Genomic DNA, 23863 nt, shown 5'->3' with positions numbered 1-23863 from the left:
AAAGAAGGAAAAAAAAGGTAAACAAAAGAACGAAAAGTAAAGTAAACAAATAAAAAGAAGAAAAAGATAAGAAGAATTTAATAATCAATTAAAAAAGAAAGAAGAAAAAGTAGTGTTAGAAGATTTTTTATTTTTTATTATTTCTTTATTTTTTGTTTTAGATAATTTTCTTTTTTCTTTACGATATAACTTGTAATCATGATTATAATTCATTAGTTATTATTTTTCAGTCATTATGTTATTATTTATTTTCTCACATTATTTTATTTATTCATAGTTAATTGTATTTATTATTAGTCCTCGTTTGATACCTAGTTATTTAATATATTACATTTATTTTTAATATTATATTTTTATAAACTTATTTATTATTGACTTATTTTTATTTGTTATTGTTCTAGTATCTTTGTTGATAATATTATTATTAGTAACAGTTAACAGTAGTTATATTATTATTAGTTTATATTATTAATATACTAGATATTATTATAGTATTAGTTTTTTTATATTCGATATTTATTGTTGTCATAGTTACTTTTAACATTAGTTCGTGGTTTGTCTAATTTTAATTTATTTTGATTGTTTAATTTTATAAAAGTTAGCTTTTAATTACCTTTAATGTGAATCTTTTTTTCTATCATTGTTCTTATTTTTTTGTATTGTTTTAAAAATTATTTTCGATTACTCACGCTAACGGTTACCCAAGTTTTAAATTATTAAATTTAGTCTTTTACTTTGCATTTATTTTTCAAACCTCTATTTTACACTTTAGTCACTTTAATTAGTTAATACTGCATATACATAAAAATATTTTTTCTAAAGATTATGGCATTCAAATCTCTCTGCAATACTTGTCATAAAAATATAACTGATAATCAAAGAGCCATCCAATGTGATCTGTGTAACTCATGGGTCCATGCAAAGTGTACTCATATTAATGCGTACTCTTATAATCTTCTTTCAAATGACTCGTCAGATTTTTATTGTCATAGTTGTTTATCTAAGAGTATGGCGTTCAGCTCGATTTCCAACTTGGAGCTTAAATCAACATTATTATGTAAGAATATACCTACTAGTTCATTAAACTCTTTTGAGACTCCAAGTAATCATAAAAAGATCTTTAAAGATCTAAATAAATTTCCCAGTTCTGTTAATTGCAAATACTATGACGTTATTGATCTCAATAAAACTATGCTCCCCAATTCGGAACTATATATTCATCTTAACATCGCTTCTCTACCATTCCACATTGACGAACTCTGTAGTCTTATCAGCTCTCTTAATAATTTTCCCTTAGCAATAGGTATTACAGAATCTAATTTATATATAAACGATACAAATATAACTGATATATACATAAACGGGTTTAATATTGAGCATTGTCCTACTGAGGCTAAAAAAGGAGGAGCACTTTTATACTTACGCTCAAATTTAAACTACGTAGTTCGCAATGATCTTATGATTTACTCATCTAAATATTTAGAGTCTATTTTTGTTGAAATCGAAAAACCTTGTGAATCAAACATAATAATTGGCTGCATTTATCGTCATCCCTCAATGAATCAACATGAGTTTACTTCTTCCCACTTAACTCCTCTACTTGAAAAGCTAAGTAACGAAAAAAAAAAGATCTTTTTAATGGGTGATTTTAATATGGATCTATTAAGTCACAATGAATCTAACCCTGTTTCTAGATATCTTGATTCTTTAACTTCTTACTCACTAAGCCCTTCTATAATTTTACCATCACGCATAACGGCTACATCTAAAACGCTGATTGACAACATATTCACAAACTTTCATTCAACTGATCAATACTCAGGTAACCTTACGATTTCAATTTCAGACCACATGGCACAATTTATTTGCATTCCTGGCATACCCAAACACCCCAAAAAAGTAAAAACTTACAGACGATGCTTCAAAAAATTTAATAAAAGTTTATTTATTGAAGAAATTTCTAATATCAATTGGGAACTCTCTATTAAAAAAGATGATGATGTTAATAAGTCTATGGTTTTTATTTTAAAAACATTTGATGAAATCTTAGACCGACATGCTCCTTACAAAATACTAACCAACCAACAAATTAAACTAAAATCAAAACCTTGGATAACGTATGGAATACTTAAATCTATCTCAGTTAAAAACAAACTTTACAAAAAGTTTATAAAATCAAAAAATATTTATAAGAAAAATGAATTATTTACAAAATTTAAATTTTATAGAAACAAAATTTCCAATTTATTAAAATTTAGCAAAAAAACATACTATATTACATATTTTAATAATAATCTGAATAGTGTTAAAAACACCTGGAAGGGAATAAAAGAAATCATTAATATTAGACCTTCTACACACAATACATCTTTTAAACTTAAATTGAACGAAAATCTTATCACTGATCACACTGCCGTATCTAATATATTTAACAATTTTTTTAGCACTATACATAACAAACTACTTAGCAAAGCCATACCCCCAAAACGCGTATTTAGTGACTTTCTTAACATTCCAAATGCTAAATCGTTTTTTATTAATCCTGTTACTGAAAATGAAATATCTGGTCTCATTACAAACAAGCTCAAAACTGAAAAAAGTCTTGGTCCTAATAGCGTACCTACATTCCTCCTTAAACTAGTCCCACACATTATTTCAAAGCCTCTCTGTACTGTTATAAATAACTCATTTAAAAGTGGTATTTTCCCAGATATTTTTAAAGTTGCCAAAGTTATTCCAATATTTAAAAAAGGCTCTTTACTAGATTTCACAAATTATCGACCCATCTCCTTGCTTTCTAATATAGGTAAACTATTTGAGAAGGCAATGCATATTAGGCTTTATGCTTTTCTTGAAAAATTTAAATGTTTTTACACCCATCAGTATGGATTTCGTGCCAATCACTCCACAACTCATGCTCTCATTGAAATGACTGAACTGATTAGAAAAGCAATCGATGACAAATATTTTGCATGCGGTGTATTTGTCGATTTACAGAAAGCGTTCGATACAGTAGATCATTCAATTTTGTTAAAAAAATTAGAATATTATGGGATCAGAGGCGTACCCCTTAAATGGTTTATTTCGTACTTAAACAATAGAACACAATTTGTTGCTATTAATGACTCAAAATCTACCCTTGTAAAATGTTCTAATGGTGTTCCACAGGGTTCAGTATTGGGACCACTGCTTTTCCTTCTTTATATTAATGATCTTCATACGTCCATTAAGTTTGCTACTGTTTACCACTTTGCTGATGACACTAACCTAATGCTAATTAATAAATCCTTAAAAAAAATTAACAAACACATTAACCATGATCTTGCCAATCTAGTTCAGTGGCTTCGCTCCAACAAACTTTTTCTAAACTCTAACAAAACTGAACTTATTATCTTTAAATCAAATAAAACAAAAATCTATAAACATATGAACTTTAGATTAAGTGGCAAAAAAATTGAACCTGTTAACTCAATTAAATATCTTGGTATAAAAATTAATTCAAATCTTTCCTTTTTATCCCACTGTGAAGACTTAGCAATGAAACTAAGTAGATCTAATGGTATGTTGGCCAAAGTTCGCCATTATGTTAATCTTGAAACACTTTTGAACATATACCATGCTATTTTCGGCTCACATCTTATATATGCATGCCAAATTTGGGGGCAGTCCCATCAACAAGCTCTTATTAGGTTATCCCACCTCCAAAACAAGGCTTTAAAAATTATTTATTTTCAGAATATTAAATTTAATTCTAATGTGCTCTATCTAACTTCTAAAGTATTAAAACTATGTGACTATATTCAATTTTCAAACTGCCAATTTGTCTGGAACCACCAACACAATAACCTACCTTTAACTTTCATCAATTTCTTTTCCAAAAGTGCCAACTCTCGTTATCACCTTCGTTCCAATAGTAATTTAAACCTGTCTGTCTCTAAACATTGCTCTCATAAATACGGACATAAATCTATAAAGTATCAAAGCATTAAAACTTGGAACAACCTTCCTTATGAACTAAAAGCTCTCAATTCATTCTCAACCTTTAAAACTAGATTATTCTACTTTTTATTAAAAAAATATAGTTAGTGTTTATAATTTCTATTATCAATTTTTGTTGTCTTTAGTATTTTTTTTTTTTTATTTTTTTTTTTTTTTTTTTTTTAATTTTTATTATATATTTTGTTGTCATTACTATTGCTTATTGTAATTTCTATAAATATTTACATTACTATTATTAACTACTTTTAACTATTACTACTAATATTAATATTGTTATCATTATTATTATTATTATTTTTGTTATTATTGTTATTATTATTAAATATATTACTATTATTATTATTGTTATTGTTGTTATTATTATTATTATTACTAAGATTAATTGTATATAAATAAACTATTTTTTAAGGTATTTACTTGAGATTAGTATTTCAATACTATTTGTAAATAGCCGTGAAAATTTATTTTCAGAATATATATGATTGATTGATTGATTGATTAAAATATACATACAATGAGCCTTAAAATTTCAGAATATCTTTATGATTCAAACACAAAGGAACTGTAGCAGAATTTTTTAATAAAAATTTGTACATCAAAAATGGCGGATAAAAGCAATGGAAGCAAAATAAAAATCAATTTTTTATTTAAGATAATTATTCCAAACTTAAAAAAATATCATTAGTTTTGTATGATTCTGCTACAGTCCCTCAAGTATTTGTTGTGGAGCACAACCTAAAAATTTCAAGTTGATTGTTTTTATACTTTTTAAGAAAACCTATTTTAAGTTTTGTGCAATATCGAAATTCTGTAAAAAATACATTTAAAAAAGATTTAATAATACATTTAATAATATTTTCTAATATTTTCTTGGAGAGTAAGATTTTCCACCTTCAACATCCTTTTCTTTATTAATAAATCCCTTTTTAACACCTATCAGCATTTCTATGTCTTTTTTAAAATCTTCAGAAGATTTTCTTTTTGAATGGCAATTTTACACGAACCATAATTACTAAGATATCCGAATTTGAGATTTAGAATCGAAAACTTTTGAAAAACCAGACATTCCATCATTGAAACGTTTTATAAAATAAATAAAATAAATTTCAATAAGATAACATAATTTTTTATTGTTGTTGATTTTTCAGTTTTTTTAACCATAGAGCCACCTTAAAACCCAAAAGAGTTTTATGAGTATACTCAGAAAAAAGTGATGAAAAAAAAAAAAGATCGTTTATCTAAAACTATTAAAAATTATTATTTAACAATAAGGATTAAGATCTTACATAAAATACATTTTTCCGTCTAAAAATAATAATAGTATTTCAGGAAGAAAATTAGATAATTGTTATAAAAGTGATATAAAAACTGTGAATTTTTGCACATGATTTTGCTGTAGTTATTGAACATTTCAGTCATTATCTCAAAAACCGCTAATGGCGCAATAAAAAATCTTGTATGATTTCCCAAGTACAAAATATAAGCTTTCATTTTTTGCAATGCTTAAGTTTGCCCCATAAGCGGTTTCTGAAAAAAAGGAGGTTTAAATTTGTCTCACAAATTTAAAAATTTAAAAATTAATTCACAAACAAAAATATTTTTTAAAATATCATAAGCTGATGCACTTTTGCGCAAAAGAGTTTTTGCAAAATACGCCCTTTGCTCCGTTCTTCTGCAACTAATAGGATCATTCCCAAAGTCTTTTGAAGTGATCTTTTATATTGATCAATTAGTTAATTTTTTTGGATAGTTTTTCCCTGAAGTATCTGAGACGTTTATTATTAGTTTCCTTTCCTTCTTCACTCTAAGTTTTCAAACCGGTGGAATCATTTATTTTTATCAACTCTCAGATATGAGTAAGAATTTTTTGCAGCGTTGGAGTTATACTTGCCCGATAAAGTTCTTGTAGAAGCAAGATGTTCAGCTCCTGACACATTTGTTTGTATAGCTCAATATAAATTTTTTTGCAAGATGACATTGCTCTCAGAATTGTGGGAAGAAGCAAGTCATATTTTTCATCTAGTTTACAGTCTGTTTGAATTGATATGTGATCTGTAATTATCTTTCGCAGTACAGTATTAGGTTTTCTGGCAACATTTCCAGCTGCTGTATTCTCTCTTGTCTAGTGGATTCTGCAAAATCCTATTTTATTCCTGTTTTAACCAAGATAACCGTGTCAAATGTCCCAATCCTTTTTTTTTTCAAAATGGTCCTGCCCTCTTTTACTAAGTCAAGAAATATTTGTTGCATGAACTTAACATCCCTGTTTATTATGAAACCATTGTAAACTGTTTGGATATTTTTACATTGTTTATTTGAAAGGTCACAAAGATCACAATATGAACCTTCAAGACCATGATAAATATTTGAAGCATTTTTGTCCAAACTAAGAGCGACAATGTTTACTTAAACATGGTATTGATTTTCATTATGCTAAACAATAATTCCATCTTCCTTCATAATTTTATGTCTTTTTTTAAATAAAGAAAGAGATTGAATGTTTTCATATGACTCTTTCCCCATTTGACTCATCTATATAAGGTTTGCAATTAGAGCAAATAAGATTTGTCACTAGTGGAACATATTTAGCCGTAAATGCCTAAGAGAAAAGAATTAGTTGATTATATTAAAAAAAGTGTTAGTGTAATAGTTATACTATTTTGAGCAGATGTTCAGTGTTAAAGCAGGTAGTTAAGACGAGAAAGCGGAAAGAGTATATCCGTCTTGTTATTTAATTTGTTTCATATCTTTCTTGTTTTATTTTTATTTTCGAAGCCAGCCAAAATTATGACCAAATTAAAAACATTTTGTGATTATTATAGTTCGCAGCTAGAGCAAAAATCAAGGCCGTATAATGTGGTTTTTTATGATGTGGTTTCTTATGATGTAATTTCCGAAATACAAACATAAAAATTAATAGTTTGACATAAAATTTCATTTTATGTAAAAACTTTTAATTAAACTTTTACAATTGTATCTTTTATGAAATTATATAATAACTAATAAATTCTTGGACATATACTATTATTTATATTGTTTAGATTGCCCTATAATTTATAGCTTTCCGAATATTAACTAGTTATTGTAAAATTTTTGAAAAAAATTTTAGTGGATAAAGCTTGAAAATTTGGCTTAAAAACATGAGCTACAACCTAATATATAATTATCCTAAAATATTTTTACAGATGGATCTTTATCGTGTCCTTTTTGGTGTCTTACACTTATTAAACGATTTATTTAGTTCATAAGGCGTAAAAAATATTTCAAAATTATATTGGGCTATATAACTATTTTAGAAAAGTTAACAACTTTCCTTTTTAGTGTCTCTTTTTTTTATTTTTCAGAGTTGTTTTTTTGTGTCCTTGATATATATTATGATCTTGTGAATATCTTTAACGGATAAGTCTTATCTAACTGATGCATTTTGACTTTATATAAGAATCCTGAAATATTTTTTAGTTGCATGCTTTAAAGAGTCCTTTCGATGTCCTGAAGTTATAGTGCAATCATGGTGATAAAAATGGGAGTATTTTTAATGGATAAATCTTGAAATGTTACCCTAAAAACATGAGTTTTGATCATGTATACCTATCTGAAAAAAAGTTATTACTGCCTTTTTTAGGGTGTTTAACAGTGTTTTATTTTGGTGTCCTAGAGTTATAGTAGGCCCTCAAGATTATTTTTTAATGATCGAGCTTCAAAAAATAAGCTAAAAACGTATATCATGACCATCTTTTATTTTCCCATGCCGCCTAAAGAGATTTTTTGTAAGTACAGTACAATCACTCTAATTCGAATCTCCTTAATTCAAAAACCTCCATAATTCGATTCAATGCTCCATAATTCCTCCATAATTGCTCCATAATAACCTCCATAATTCGATTAAAAGTCACCGTGAAATGGACTTAACAAAGTCTTACGTTTAACTTTCTATAATTCGAATCTCTATAATTCGAAAACCTCCACAATTCGAATGGATTTTTCAGACCCGTCAGTAAGATTCTCTCTGTAAATCTAAATTTTTTAACTTCTGACGTGTAAAAAGCTCATTAAACCGTCAAAATCTTTTTTCAAATTTCGAATGTTGTGAGTTTTTGAAAAACGATTAGTGTAAATTATCTTCTACTGTTTAAAAAAATCATGGCATCAAAGAGACATAAAGAAAACAACTTAAAGCGGAAATAAAAAACTCTAATGGAATTGAAGAAAGGAAAATCAAATAAAGAGGTTTCGAAAATTTTTGATATTCCACCAAACACTCTTTCAACCTGGAAAAAGAAAAAAAATTAAATCTTTAACGCTTTTTGTCAAGGAAATTTGACTAAACGGGTGAAAGTTGATTCGTATTACCTAGTAAACAAAGCTGTACTTAAATGTTTCAAACAAATGAGAGCTGATAATGTACCAATTACTGGCTTGCTGCTAAAATAAAAAACTTTATATTTTGCGATAGAGTTATGCTTTAAAAATTTTCAAGCTTCGGAAGGATGTTTAGACTAATTTAAGAAAAAGCAAACTAATTTGGAGATAGTTTGACAAAGGCTCTTAAAGATATAAATCGTGTCTTTGGCATGAATTTACTAGCGCATGAAAGACAATCTACAATTACTTACTTTTTTTTTTAAATTTAAAAGTTTAAAACACATAATATATACTGCTTTTAGGCCTAAGAAATACTATTTCTTTGTTTGGATTTCTATTCGTTACTTTGAAAAGAATATTAAAAAAAAAAATCAACTTTCTATAATTCGAAAATCTCTCTAATTCGAACTTTTATTTCCCCCCGTAAAACTCGAATTAGAGAGATTGTACTGTATAATCAAAAGTCCACAAAAAGTGCAAAAGAAACCTCTGTGCGGTATTTGAGTACCGCAGCACGGTACGGCACGCAGTACGGCAGCACGTAGCCGGTTGTTATTTTTGACAAACAACAACATTTTATTTGTATTACAATTTTTTGTGTGTATTTTATTTAAGAATGTAATCATTAAAATTATTATCCATGCTTTAACAGTTTTTCTATGTTTAATCATAATAATAATTATTTAAAAAAGAACAATAGAATGCTAAATCTGGGATTATTTCATTACTTGTTACGTTTCGACCTTGTTTTATCACGGTGGTTTAATTTTAAGCATTTGCGGACATTTATTATGCGCATGCGTTACTTTAAAAACAACAACAACATAGTAATTTTGATTTTTTTTTTGTAATGGTCTTTTACCGTAACCTAATAAAAAAGGTCATATCATTGCTTTGAAGATGTATAAATCAGATATAAACTATAAACTGATAAAATGTGTGGCCAAGGAAAACATATTTTATTTGAAATACTTAATTTACTAATTTTTATGTGATAAAATACGCAGGAAAGTCGAAAATTATTTTATGGTCATCCTTACTACTAAAACTTAATAATTAAGCATTTATTAGAATTTTTATGCTTTAAAGATATATATATTTTAAAAAAAGATGGTTTTAACTTTATAATAAAAAAAAAATCAGAGTCCGGTTACTTTTTTAAGTTTAAAAATTTTGTACATCAAATCTTATATTTTAGCAATAAAAAAACACATAAAAATGTCACATGAAACAAAACTAAAAACATTATGCAGAATATGTGGAGAAAGTCTAGATAATGATAGTGTTCTTTTAACAAAACATATTGTCAGAATAGAATTTTGTTTTTTTATCCGAATCGATAAGGACCACCCAAATAAGCATCCTCAAAAAATGTGTTATAGATGCTTTTCAATATTAAGAAATATTGAAAAAGGTTCAAACACTGAATTAAAATTACGATCTTGGCCTGACAATTGCAATGTAACTGAATGTGTTTGCTTCAAAGCCAATAAAGGAAGAAAAAAAAAGAAAAAGATAAGTGGAAGACCTTTAAGTATTAGTTATAGTGAAAATATTTGGACTAGACACAAAATAAATAACATACAATCTAAACTTTTACCTCAAACAAAATTTAATCTTAAACTGCAAGATATTAACTTCACTTTAAACCCTCATGTGCATCTTTGTGTGTGCACTATTTGCAACGAAATTATGCATAAACCAATTATTATAAAAAACTGTCTTCATTCATTCTGTGCACCATGTCTATTACCACTTATAATCGGCAAACTAATAACAAAAACAAAATGCCCTAAATGTTCCTTTTCAATTCCAAGTGATGGGTTAATTTCATCAACCAATGTCATTGAAATGTTAGAAAATTTGCAAGAAGTATGCAAGCAAGGTTGTGGTAGATTGTTTAAAGTCAAACAACTGTCAGAACGAAAGAAACATCAAAAAACTTGTCAGACAACTCCAATATCAAGTTCAACAACATTATCAATATCATCGTCATCAACTTCACAAATAAACTTTTCAGATATATTCGCATTGGATTCAACAAGTGTTATACCAAGAAATATTGAAGATGCTGCTCTGCATGTAATAAAACAAAAAATGTCTCAAACAAAATCCAATGTAATTGAATTTCCGACAGGAGGACCAAGGGTAAGACTATCTTTACAAAAAAGGAGACTGTAAAATTACTATAACAAAACGAAAATGCTTTTAATTTTATAAAAGGAAACTATAGTATGATTTTTTGAATATTTTAAATAAATTACACAACATTTTAGCCCTTATGCTTCACATCAACACCAAGAGCCTACAAAGAAAGCTCAGATGTATGTTTACGCACAATTCGCAGACGACAATTACATCTAAAACATAATATGAGCAAAACATGTGGAGAAAGCATTAGTTCTACAATCAAGCAAACTGCTACTCTTTTGAATTCTTTTAATGAAAATGAAAAAGAAAATATTCTGAGCAAATCAAATATTTCAAAAGCCAAAATATCTGCTGAAGAAATGATCAGTTTAAAAGCAAACATGAGCAGTACTTATGTCAACATGAAAATATTATCTAGGTACACAAGATTGCAATTATTATATAGAAATCTTGAAAAGACAAGTTCAATACTTTTAATAGTTATTGATAATAAAAAAAACATTATCATTTTAGGTGGTTGAAAAACAACAATGTAATTTGTGCTTCTAATGCAAAACAAAGAAATGTGGCTAAGAAATGGTCATGTGATGATCTTATTGTTAAAAACGCTCCATTTATGGTTGAAAAAAAAGATTCAAAAGGTTCTTATGAAATCAAGGAATTGCCATGTGCATATATTGAAAATCTACAAGGACATATAACAAATGTACTAGATAGACTAGATAGGTACAAACAAATCTTTTTAAAAAAATATTTTAACATACTACAATAAATTAAATGCAATACTATAAAAACAAAAATTAATTTTTCTTGTTATAATTTTAGCAACAACCTCTTATTATACAACAAGATTAAAGACAACGAAATCCATATAAAAATAGGAGGTGACTATGGAGGTGATTCGTTCAAAATGTTTTATCAAGTAGCGAATGTGGAAAAGCCTAATGCCAAAACAAATACAACAATATTTAATATATTTGAGGCAAAAGATTATACCACAAATTTGAAAATTTCATTGACAAGATTTACATCAGAAATCGATTTTTTGCAAAAAATGATCTGGAAGTAAGAACATATTACAAACAACAAAATAATTCAATTATCCAAGCACACTAAAATTCAAAAACATCCACCAAATATTTGACATAAACAAAATCATCAACTCTTGGTTTCTTACCACAATTGTCAGGATTATGATAGATTACAGTTTCTTTTTAAAAAAATGTATAATAATTTAATTCTGTTCAATTTTAGAGAAAAGCAGATTCGTGTATTTGTATTCGGTGATTATGAATTCTTGTGTGCAATTTATGGAATAACTGGTGCAAATGGTAAGTACATATTTAATACAGATTTCTTTAAAAAAACTCATCTGGGCCAAATACATGCAACATGATTTATTTTGCTTTCTTAACACAAACTTGTTCAATTACTTTAGGTAGACACTCATGCCTGTTTTGCAACATAACAAGTCAAGGAATGTCAAATCCAATTAACGATAACATTGAAATGCGATCACTAAAGACACTAGATTTATCTCTAGCAAAATTTAACAACCATGGTGCAGATCCCAAGTTTGCCAAGTTATGTGACAATGTTATTGACCAACGGTTGTTCAATGTGCCACTTGATCAGGTGCCTTGCTTTTATTTATTATTCACATTATTTTGATTTTATTTATTAGGAATTCTTCTCAAATTCACATAATCGTTTATTCAATAGAATACAATACAAGTTATTGGTGGGGTAAATGTAAATGGTGGTGTATGCAATTGTAAATAATAATATAAATTTTCTTGTACTATTAGATAGGAGTTCCTGTTTTACATATCTCACTTGGTATATACTTAAAGTTTTTCAACATGTTAGAAGACTCTTGTCACACAATTGACATAAAAATTGCAGGTCGAATGGCAGTAACCAACCAAACACTTGACTGTGAGGAATTTAATGCATATATAGAGCACCAGCGCCAAATAAATCAACTTCAAATAAGTATTCAAGCACTTGAAGATAAAACACGTGTTATAACAGAAGCACTTGAAATGCAAATAATTTTTAACCCTGAAAATGAAGAAAAAATTAAATTAGTATTTGAACGTCATCTGATTCACTTTGAAAAGAATAAGAAAGAACAGGTAACAACTTTAATTTTTATTATTTACTAAAAATATTTAATTTAGATTGGTAATTAAACCCGGAATAATACAGCTGAGAATCTTATACATTGGAATATCTAAGTTTTGTTTCATTGGTTATGTTTTTTTGAATTTATCTTAAGAACATATTTAATCATAGATCTCAGAACTGAAAATACTGCTTGAAGCAGACCATATAAAGAAATCATTTGGGCCACTTGTAAACAAACTTGATAAGGTACTTAACTCATTAGGAGTACAAAGACAAGCATATCACGGGAAAAGTTTTGTTGGTAATCATGTTAACAAAATGTTAAAGGTAAAATAATATCTAATATATATTTCCTACATATATAAAATCTACTTTTTACTAAAAACAAACTCTACGTAAATTTAAATGTAAAATACAGTATAAATATATGTGTGCGTGTGTGTGTGTGTCTCTGTGTGTGTGTAAGTGGAATAGATGGCTAATACTAACATCATTAGACATAACTAGATACATAATTAACAACAGTTACTATATATAATACATATTTCACAATTATTTTATATATTAAATTAGGAGAAAAGTATCCTTGAACTTTGCAACTCTATACCAAACCTTGTAGTTGAACTTGGGTTCAACGACACTGATATACACAGAGAAACTATTGAAGTTTGTAAAAACTTCAAGGTACTCTTCTCTAAGTTTGGAATATGTCACAAGCTTATTAACTCCTGCAATCAGTTCAATGAAGATAACAAACAGGACCTTGGTATGTCATATGTTATAATTTGGCAGAACACAATAAATAGAGAAAATTATTTTTCTCTATTTATTGTGTTCTGCCAAAAGAGTGCTTAATGTTCTTAAAGAACAGAGCAATAAATTAGTAAGAAACACTTATCTATCTTTTTTCTTCAACTTTAAGTTTCACCATTGCTTGATCATCAGGAAGAGTAGGACTCTTCATGATGATCCAGCAATGGTAAAACTTAAAATTGAAGAAAAAAGTTAGATAAGTATTTTTTTACTAATATATATATATATATATATATATATATATATATATATATATATATATATATATATATATATATATATATATATATATATATATATATATATATATGCATATATTTATATATATATATACATATTATTGGTTACAGAAAATCGAATCAAAGATTTCATGAAGTACTTCCGTGAAAACTGGCCAAATGCTTCAATCACACCCAAGCTTCATTTGCTGGAGTACCATGCATTACCTTTCATTAGAAAATGGGGAGTAGGACTAGGTACTTATGGAGAGCAAGGTGGAGAAAGTCTTCATGCTGAAATCAACCGCATGAAGAGTACCTACTGCCATATGAAAGGAGTGCGTAGATTAAAAAGCATGATGAATGAGCATTTCATAAAAAACAACCCAACTGTAAAAAAATACCAAAAAAAAGCTCAGCCAAGAAAAAGAAAAATAGTAGATACTAAAAATATTACGATAAAATACTGCAAAATGATTTAAAGAAAATAAATGGCAGTATTAAAGCCTATATAATATTTCTGTCAGTATTTTTAACCTTTCAAATAAAAAGAAAACTTACTAATCTTTAAAAGCATTATATTATCACAAAAAAAAGTAACCGGTTTTTGATTTTTGCTTTAAACAATTCACGAACTTTTATATTAAAAAAAAAAAATCAAGGTAGTCACTAAAAAATTTAAAACTTATGAATATAGACTACAATGTAAGCACAAGTTAAACTTCGCCTAAAAAACAGCTTAGTTTCACTTTAGTCCCACTTCTATTCTCTTTGTAAAATTATTTAAATGATACCTTTGATGACACAGACCATACCTAAAGTATTGTTTTGATATCATTTCTTATAGACTATTAAGAAATATCTACAAATAAATCTAATTTGAAGTTTAGCAACTTTATTAGTAATTCTTTGTTTACTTGCGGACATTATTGTTTATCAACATTTGAGCAGAATATAACGCATGCGCATAATAAATGTCCATTACTAAACCACCGTGTTATCAGCTGTTCTCTACGATAATGGTTGCAGTTATACTAAAAAGTTTATCGATCTTCAAAATTCTACATTTTATATTGGTGGAATAGTTCCTGCGCAAAGAATTCATGATGGTAAATACATTCTTAACCCACCAGCAATATACTGGGCATCAGCTATTGTACACACTATTCTAAAAATTAACACAAATAATTGGATACTACCTAATATTCAAATTGGTATGAAACAAAAATATTAGATTTATTTTTTTTGTGAACAATAATATAACTCAATACGCGACAAAAAAGATATATTAAGCCATTATCACACGATTTTAAAGTTGCCTTTTTAGTGAGATTTTTGTATGCCCTATTATTACAAAATAACTTTATTTTTATCTAAAAATTATGTTAAATAGTTTAATTTAGCATTTTTTTATTTTTAAAACTTAGTTTAATTTAAAAAATAGTTTTTCAACAAAAAGTAAGTTAACACATTTTGCATTATTTGCATTATACTTTACAGCTATTTTACATAAAATAAAATAGTCTTTTAATAAGAATAACTTGTCAAAATTTAAAAAACCAGAGTTTATGAAAATAAAAAAATAGATTTTTTTTACTCAGTTTGAACTAAAAAAATGGTTCTTTTTTTACAATATAGTTGATTATATTTAAAAATTAAAATTTAAAATTTGTTTAGGTTTTGATATCCGTGACTCACGCAATGAAGTCAATTGTGCTTCAGTGCACACAATAGATTTTTTGTTAAAGAAATCTAAGCAATCAAAATTAATTGGTGTAGTGGGTCCAGCATCAAGTTCTTTAAGTGCTGCTGTAAGTTCAATATTACTTGCTGACTTCATTCCACAAATATCTTATTCATCGACAAGCTCTTCATTATCCAAGCGAAATGTTTATCGTAATTTCTTGCGTACAGTACCTTCAGATATTTATCAAGCCATAGCTATTGTTGATTTGTTGAAACATTTTGGATGGGATTATGTATCTTTATTTACATCTGATGATGACTATGGTTACTTTGGTCAAGAGCAGATCAGAATAGTTGCAAAAAAGAAAAATGTATGTTTTTCAACTATTAAAATTTTTAAAGAAAATATTGAATCGCATGAACTTATAGAAACTGTTGAGCGAATAAAAAAACATTCACGAGTTGTAGTCTTATGGTGTAGTGCACATGATGCTATAAAAATTATTTCAAAAACATTCGAAAGTGGTATACATGATGTTACTTGGCTAGGTATGCAAAAGTATTCTTGCTTTTTAAATTTCTTTTTTAAAAGTTTTAAAGTTAAAGTTTATATATGGCATGTATGTATCCTTTTATGGTGTAAATTTACAGGTTAAGTCAGAATCAGCCCACTATTGGTAACTCAGTACAACCTTTCCTATGTCTAGCTGTCTTGTATTTTTGTCAATGCAAAAGCTAGAAGTAGATATATGCAATGTAAAATCATTTCTTGCGTTGAGACTTTTTTTAAAAAATTGTGTGCATGTCAGTACTAAAATGCATAGACTGGTACTTGCTCTCTGAGGTACTAAATTAAATCTGGTTGTTTAATCTTCAAATTTTAATGTTGAAGTTTATTTTTGCAAAGCCTAATGTAGTCTTAATCATAATTTTTGCCTTGTCTTTCAAGCAAGTGCTTAGTTTTTCCTCATTTTTTTTAACTAGCTTTAACTATCTCAAGACTGCACTGTAAATGCAATCTACCTTTAACAATCTCAAAGCTGACTCTCATTTTTTCCAAAAATAAATCTTAAATTTTAAAGTAATAGGTTAATTGTTTAATGCTGTTGTGGTAGAAGGCTTATGTGGTAAACAAGAAGTTCCAAGTTCAATTTTTTCTCAAGTTGTATTTTTTTGTGAATAGCATTCCAATACTTTTGGCTGGTTTAATGGAATCTTATGGATCATTGCATTTTGTTTTCAATAATTTCTCATTTTAAAAATTGCTTCCATAGAAGAAAAATATATTAATTCTCATGTTTTTTTCTTTTTTTAAATCTGCAATCATGATCATTTTTGCCACTTTTTAAGAACAAATCTCAGAAACTTGGCTCTTGAGTCTTTTAGAAAATGATTATGAGTATTATTAACAAAGATAAATCTAAAATTTAGTCTCCTAAAGCTCTTCTGAATTTTTTGCATAGAAATTATCCCCCAATATATCTCTTGGTTCTTATGAACATGGTTTTAATATATATAGTAAGTAGGTTCATCTTTTGTCAGTTTTTTTTTTTTTTTTTTTTTTTTATTTCACCTCCCCAAGGCCCAGAAGGCCACTACAGATGAGGAGGCTACTTAATTGTGGTTATAACCCTCTCTCAACTCTATAACTCCAAAACACAAACCTTGACGAACAAGGCCGCTGCGCGGAGAAACAAGTTGAGCGCGGTACTACCAGGGACGTGGTGGGGATCGAACTCGGAACCTCTCGCTTATGAAGCGAGCGATCTACCACTACACCACTACCGCATATAATTTTATCCGCATATAAAGTTATTTCAATCACTTCTACTTCTGTTGCAAAAATTATTTCTCACTTATTTTATTTTTCTCACTTGGGACTCCTCCATAGCTTGTGGTTTGTCACAATAACAGATACTGTAGACAATTACAGTATCTGTTATTTTCATTTTTTAAAACTTTGGAGATCACTTAATAATCCTATATCTATTACTGGCTGACTAATTCTCTAACTGGCAGACTAATCCTCCTACATTACATCTCTTTAAATTATCTTTTTCTAATAGTATATTAAATTTCTTTTTTTGAAAAAGTCATTCACTTGAATAAGTCATATTCCCAGTGATTTTTTTTTTTTTGCAATTGAAAATTCTTTCACTCATCATGTTTTTCTAATACATCTTATCAATTAATCTAATAAAATTATTGAATAATGTAGTAAATTTATCAATTATTGTTAACTATTATTATATATCACCATGATCGGTTGAAAATTAGACAGTTTTAAATTGAGTTTTCTCAAAAACCACTTAATCAATTGTTATGATTTTTTTTATAATGATGCTAACATAGTTAGTTTTCTTGTGTGTGAGCGAGGTTTTGTTTACTCCTCATTAGTTTTTGCAATGTTGAGTAAAGAGTCAGAAAATTGTAAAAAAAAAAAAATTGAAATTCTACATAGAATTCCATTGTTATCATATTCCATGATTTCAAAAGCATGTAAAATTCCAAAATCAACTGTTAGAATTACTATAAAATGTTATAAGGAAAACAAAACTGTAAAATAAAATTGGGAAGTGGTGGAAAGTCAAAATTTATTTCCAAAAAGAAGGCAAAATCATAAGTCAACTCAATTCATCAAAATCCGACTCAGTCACAACAAGATTTAGCTACAAAGTCTAAATGCAATAAAACTTTGTTTCAAAGAGTATTCAAAAAAGAAAGAAAATAAAAAAAAAGCATTACAAAAAAAAATACTAAAAAGGTTGCTTGATGGAGAAATCAAGGCAATTGGATGAGCTAAAAATTTGATTAATGACAAAAAAAATTTATCTATTTTAGAGGACGATGAAATTTACTGTAAAAAAATCATTCGATGCTTCCGGGGAATCAATACTCAGTCGAAATGTTATAAAGCTTCTAAAAAATTTAAGTACATTTGAGTAAGAAAATCACTTTCGAGTTTCTTGTATGGCAGGCAATATGCAGTTGAAGTTTTAAAAACTTTCTTTTCATTACAAATTAATCTTTGATATCAGATCTACATGTAAGGGAATGCTTGAAAAAATGAATTCTTCTAATTAAAAAGCACAAATAAACTTATTTTGGCCAGACCTAGCATCTTTATTTTACCCTTTATTTTAATCAACCTTATTTTGGCCAGACCTAGCATCGATCCACTATTCCTAAAAAGTAGTTTAATGGTATTAGAAAAAAAAGTCGATTTTGTTCCAAAGGATGCTAACCCACAAAACTGTCCTGAGATGCGAGTTATCGAATCTTATTGGGCAATTGTGAAGGGAATAATGAAGAAAAGAGGTAATTGTGAAAATAGTGTTAAAAATTTCCAAGATTTATTGAATAATGCTACAAAAAAAGTGGCACAAAGTAGAATTGTGGAGATGATGGAGGGTACTTTACAAAAAATTAAAATACTTGTACATTGTAAGGCTATATTTATTTTTATTGAAATAAAAATTAATTATGTAATCATCGTTATAAAAAGAAAATCATTACAATTGGTTAAGTTGTTATTAAGAAAACTCAATTTAAAATTGTCCAAATTTCAACCGATTATAGTGATGCTATATTATATGCTATTATTATATACTATATTATAAATATTTTTAATATACTATATTATAAATATTACTATAAGTATATTAAATTTTTGTCAATTAATCTAGTAAAAAACTGATTATTATATTAATTATCTAGTGAAAATTAATTTTTTTGTGTTGAATTTATATTGTTACATTTTTGTAAACAATTGTCATTAGAAATATTTCTTTTTGATTTTAATATGCTGATATTATTTGCGTAATATTACTTAGTATTCAACTTAATTATACAAGGTACTAGTAAAAAAAAAAATATATATATATTTATAAAACAACACTAAACAAATTAAGTATTCATTATTTCCCAATTAAGTATCTGATGTCTTTTTTAGGCTAAACATATAACTTTTTTATATGAAATTAAAAAATTAAAATTTATTTATTTTTAGAATAATATACCTTAATGTAAGTATATTTTTGCATTAAATTGAATTTAGAGTTTTTGTTTTAGGAACTGAACAGTGGGCTTCAAGTTCTGAAATCATTCGAGTCAAGAAATCACACAACATCCTTATACTGCGCTTAAATCATGAGATTATAGGTGACCTGGAACAAGATATATGGAATTCAAAAGTGCTTAGTAGAATTAACTGCAAAAATCCATGGTATCGTGAGTATATTAATGATAATTGTTCTCAAAAACAAAGTGGTCCTTTTAAACTCTTACCCAACCAAAAGCAAGCACAAGTGGTTTCTGCAGTGTATGCCCTTGCTTACGGTTTACATGACTACTTAAACTGTAGTGTTACTAGATGCTCAGAAAATGTCAGTGAAATAAATTATAAAGCTTTATATGAGCGAGTTTTAAAAGCAAAGTTTACAATACCATCAAGCAATTTTACTATGGAGTTTGATTATGTAGGAGATGTTATCTCTCCAGAATATGAGTATGCATATGCATTCAATAATTCTTTCCTAAAGTTCGGAAGTTGGAAATTAAAAAAAAAAAAAGCCAGTATAATTAACATAAATAATAACATTATTAATTGGTCTAACAACCGAATTCCTCTCGCTATATGTTGGTATAATTGCCCCCCAGGCACTTACCGAGTTAATTCCACAGTTTCAGTTTGTTGCTGGATATGTGAAGTATGTCCCCAAAACACTGTTTCAAGTGGTGTAAATCAAAATGAATGTACGCAGTGCTCTGTAACGTCTATAGTGAATAAGAACAAAACTCAATGTATAAATCTTAAAGAAATAAGATTTTCTATAAAGAAACCAGAAGGTTTAATAATTGCTATTGGATCAAGTATTGGTGTTGTTTGTTGTTTATTTGTGCTGGGTTTGTATGTTGTTCATTGGAATACACCACTTGTAAAATCTTCAAACAGAGAAATGTCTGCAATACAGCTAATATCTATTATGGGATTATTCTGTTTATCTTTTTTGTACTATCTTGAGCTAACTTCTAAATTATGCATGATTAGAACAATGGTATTTGGTTTTTTGTTTACAACTGTTATAGCAATGGTTTGCATTAAAACATACCGCCTGGTTCGTGTCTTTAATGTTAAATTTTCCAAGTTATCGAGATTTTTAGAAAACAAATTTCAGATTGGATTTTCTTTTCTACTTATATTTTTGCAAACTTTCGGTGTGTTGCTTTGGTATATATACTTTCCTGCTTTTGTTGTTATAGATAGATATCCTGAAAATAAACTCTTTTTCCGCATGTGTGATCACGAAGTGTTTTGGGGAATTTTGATATATGATTCCCTACTTGCCATTGCTTGTGGCTACATGGCTTTCCGCTCTCGAAATCTTCCTGAAAAGTTTAACGATGCCCAGCATATCTCCTATGCAATGTTCACTGTTTGTATTATTTGGTTGAGCTTTTTACCTCTTTATAAAAGTCTGAGTTCTCATGTGGGACAAGTTGCTTTTATAAGCATTAATTTGGTTTCTTCTTATAGCTCGCTTTTTATTTTGTATTCAAAAAAAGTGATTTTTATTTTATTTTACCCGAATTTAAATAATATTCATAGTTTTCGTAATACTGCAAATAAATCTGTCTTAATAAACATTTCTCGAAGGGTAAAAGGCAAAGATGGCGCGATGGATACAAGTATTCGTAGTGTTGTGATGTTCCAAAGCTATGATGATTCTCACGAACAATCTGAATTGTTTAAGTGTGACACAAGAGACGTTAATTTAGAAGAAAAAACTTTCAAAATGTCTTCTTGTGTCAATGATGATCATATAAAGCACGATAAAGTACCTCTGAATACTATGGATCCTTTAATTAACGCATTAGAAGAAAATATGCCTTTAATTCATTCGAATAGGGTTTAAATAAAATTGTTTTGTTAAAAATTAGCATTTTCGGTTTTAAACTTAGAGTTAAATAAGTTTAGAGTAATTTTAAATATTTTTGAAATTTCTTTGGCTCGCTTTCCTACGTTACTTAAACTTTTACGATATTTAGTTACTTGCAGTTAATAATTACCTGGTTATCACTAAAAAAGTAATAAATATTTATTACGGTAGGGAAACATAATTTTAACGACGATTAATAAAAAAAAAAAAGCATGTTTTTGGTAGACATTTAAATGTGTTCTTCAATGAGGTCAATCCTAAGATAAGACCATGAGCGCAATGCAAAATATGTTTACATGCTTATACATTGTTTAAATATGTTTGTATTTACAAATTGTGTCAGCTATTTCTATCAAAAAATTTTAGAAAAAAAAAAAAATGATTTTTCACTTTTAAATAAAAGATTAATCGTCGTAACTAATAGTAAAAAGCTAATAAAAAAGTTTGTATTGCTTCTAAATAGCGTTTTACAATCACTCTTTCTTTCAAATAAAAAAAACTAAAAATTACTTCAAATAAAAGTAACGTGCAAGTGTAAACCGTAGATTTCCCGAATTTCGAACAAAATCGTACTTAAAATAAATAAACATAAATTAAATATTTTTATTAAAATAAATAAAAATATTAAGCAACAAGTATATTTATTATAAAAGTATGGTTAATTTTTAAATTTAAAAAGTAAAGTTTTCGTTCGGAATTAGGAACACGTGTTCCTAACTGCGAACTTACGTATCAAATCCCAGAAAATAGCATTCAATTAAAAAAAGTAAATAATTTATACTAGCGTAGACCTCTAGCTTAGAGTTAGGTAAAAAAAATTTAAATCTACTTATATTTTAATGTTAGGATTTAACTTTGTGTCGGTACTGAGTGTGCATTATCTATTAATTAGATCTTGTCTTCCATTACTTTTTTGTAATCATTTTAAAAAAAAAAACCTTCATTGTCTCTGCATGTTTCTGTCAGTTAAATGTTGTTAACTAGAAGAAATTTCAGTTATTAGTATGCAGGTTACCATACCACCAGCAGCTCCATTTATTCCTTTTAATCTGCAAAAAATAGTTGTTTTAGGAAAAGCAGCCTCTGAATATGACATCTTCTTATTATTGATAACCTCAATACATAAACCTTAAGTACCTAACTTTTAATCTACCAACCCAACATTTTATGAGATTTTTTTTAATTTAGTGTCTCCATACTAAGCGTCTGCGTCTCGAAACTTTTCTTATTACGATACGATAAGATATCGGAATGTGCGTATCGTAAGTTTTTTTATATTACGATAATTTCTTAACCAAAAAATTTGCACGATAAAGTTTCTATATTTATTGATTCATTACGATATTTATCGTTCAATTACCATAAATATCGTAACTCATATCGTAACTCAAACGATAACGATACTTAAACTCTAAGCAGTGAAATAGACCAATGACGCCACTTAGGCAATGAACCAATTTAAGTTAGTCATCCATTTCAACTGCTGATCTAAGAGTTGAAGTAGAAGGTCTCTGACTTGAAGCAGCTGAATTCTCAGAGTCATTGGTAGAAGCCTTTTCAAACAATTCTTCTTTTTCATCCTGACTAGTTAGAAACCATCTTTTAATCTACAATAATTTTTTAACTTGTTCAGGCTACAATTTTGTTCTTTTATAAGAGACGATTCCACCACCGACACTAAAAGCTCTTTCTGAAGATGCTGAGGAAGCAGGTACACATAGCCATTTTTTTAGCAGCTTGAGCAAGGAGAGGAAATTTGTACATATTTGCTCTCCAAAATTCCAGAACGTCTGCACCAACAACCCCTGGGAGTTTTTGTAAAAAGAGTAAAAAAGGTTTTGACAACCAGTGTCCGGAAAACGAACATCCAAGTTTTCCACCAATTTTTGGTGAAACAATTGTACTATTGGTGATGCCCCACCAGCCTTAATGAAATCCAGGCATTTGTGCCTCAGTGTGCAAATGTTTGAGATAACGAGGTGAATGCTTACTTCTTTGTCAGCAAAGAAACATTCTGAAATCTCAGCAACTCTCCTCAGAATAGGCAAAATTTCATCATAAAGATTGAACTCATCTTCTGAAGGAATGACTGGAGCTAGTTTCGTGTCATCTTTTCCAGGAATGTCTCTAATGGAGCTGAGGATACGACGCATTTTTACAATGCTTTCCAACATCATAAAAGTTGAATTCCAGCGTGTTTTCACGGGAGTGATTATTTTCACAAATTTCAACTTTTCAAATTGCCAAACAACATCACTGTCATCAAGCAACAGCTTTAGCTAAAAATTAAAATAATTAAAATACTATTTACTATTATTAAAAACTGATAATAACTATGTTATATGTTTTTACTTACTACTTGTATTTCGGAAACATTTTATCAGTTATTAATGATAGCTATCATTAGAAAAATTTTGTCATACAAAGTGCACTGAGAAGTTTAAATTGCGCTTGTAGGATGTTAAACTAAAAACTAGTTACCTCTTTTTTAATTCTTTGCTCAGATAAAGATGACTTGTAACATCTTGAACTTAATTCAGTTGCTCTTTATATTGCTTCGTGAAG

The 23863-nt window shown here is 28.0% G+C and overlaps 5 protein-coding genes across 6 annotated transcripts; all 5 read left to right on the top strand.

Moving 5' to 3' along the window:
- Positions 1 to 825: 825 nt before the first annotated feature.
- LOC136082561 (uncharacterized) lies at positions 826 to 6057 on the top strand. Its single transcript, XM_065801972.1, has 3 exons — positions 826 to 2117; positions 2304 to 3559; positions 5873 to 6057. Exons 1-3 carry the CDS (start codon positions 826 to 828, stop codon positions 6055 to 6057), a joined length of 2733 nt encoding a protein of 910 aa, XP_065658044.1.
- Positions 6058 to 8856: 2799 nt separating this feature from the next.
- LOC100200924 (extracellular calcium-sensing receptor) lies at positions 8857 to 21348 on the top strand. 2 transcript variants are annotated; one of them, XM_065800966.1, is made up of 4 exons: positions 8857 to 9118; positions 14678 to 14887; positions 15351 to 15908; positions 19431 to 21348. In XM_065800966.1, the coding sequence occupies exon 4, from the start codon at positions 19823 to 19825 to the stop codon at positions 21272 to 21274; it is 1452 nt and encodes a 483-aa protein (XP_065657038.1). In that variant the 5' UTR covers positions 8857 to 9118; positions 14678 to 14887; positions 15351 to 15908; positions 19431 to 19822; the 3' UTR covers positions 21275 to 21348. The 2 variants fall into 2 exon arrangements, with proteins under 2 accessions (XP_065657038.1, XP_065657037.1); XM_065800965.1 differs by lacking the exon at positions 8857 to 9118 and having other exon boundaries at positions 14654 to 14887.
- LOC136082276 (uncharacterized) lies at positions 9113 to 12578 on the top strand. Its single transcript, XM_065800964.1, has 4 exons — positions 9113 to 10509; positions 10638 to 10930; positions 11026 to 11238; positions 11338 to 12578. Exons 1-4 carry the CDS (start codon positions 9580 to 9582, stop codon positions 11579 to 11581), a joined length of 1680 nt encoding a protein of 559 aa, XP_065657036.1. The 5' UTR covers positions 9113 to 9579; the 3' UTR covers positions 11582 to 12578.
- Positions 12375 to 14270, top strand: LOC136082277 (uncharacterized). Its single transcript, XM_065800967.1, has 4 exons — positions 12375 to 12650; positions 12811 to 12969; positions 13216 to 13408; positions 13806 to 14270. Exons 1-4 carry the CDS (start codon positions 12375 to 12377, stop codon positions 14153 to 14155), a joined length of 978 nt encoding a protein of 325 aa, XP_065657039.1. The 3' UTR covers positions 14156 to 14270.
- Positions 14693 to 19787, top strand: LOC136082560 (extracellular calcium-sensing receptor-like). Its single transcript, XM_065801971.1, has 5 exons — positions 14693 to 14714; positions 14759 to 14887; positions 15351 to 15908; positions 19431 to 19669; positions 19767 to 19787. Exons 1-5 carry the CDS (start codon positions 14693 to 14695, stop codon positions 19785 to 19787), a joined length of 969 nt encoding a protein of 322 aa, XP_065658043.1.
- Positions 21349 to 23863: the final 2515 nt, after the last annotated feature.

The sequence above is a fragment of the Hydra vulgaris genome, chromosome 07 (genome assembly GCF_038396675.1).
Source record: "Hydra vulgaris chromosome 07, alternate assembly HydraT2T_AEP".
Lineage (NCBI taxonomy): Eukaryota > Metazoa > Cnidaria > Hydrozoa > Anthoathecata > Hydridae > Hydra > Hydra vulgaris.
Note: the sequence above shows the minus strand (reverse complement) of the source record. Positions and strands in the feature narration are given on the sequence as shown.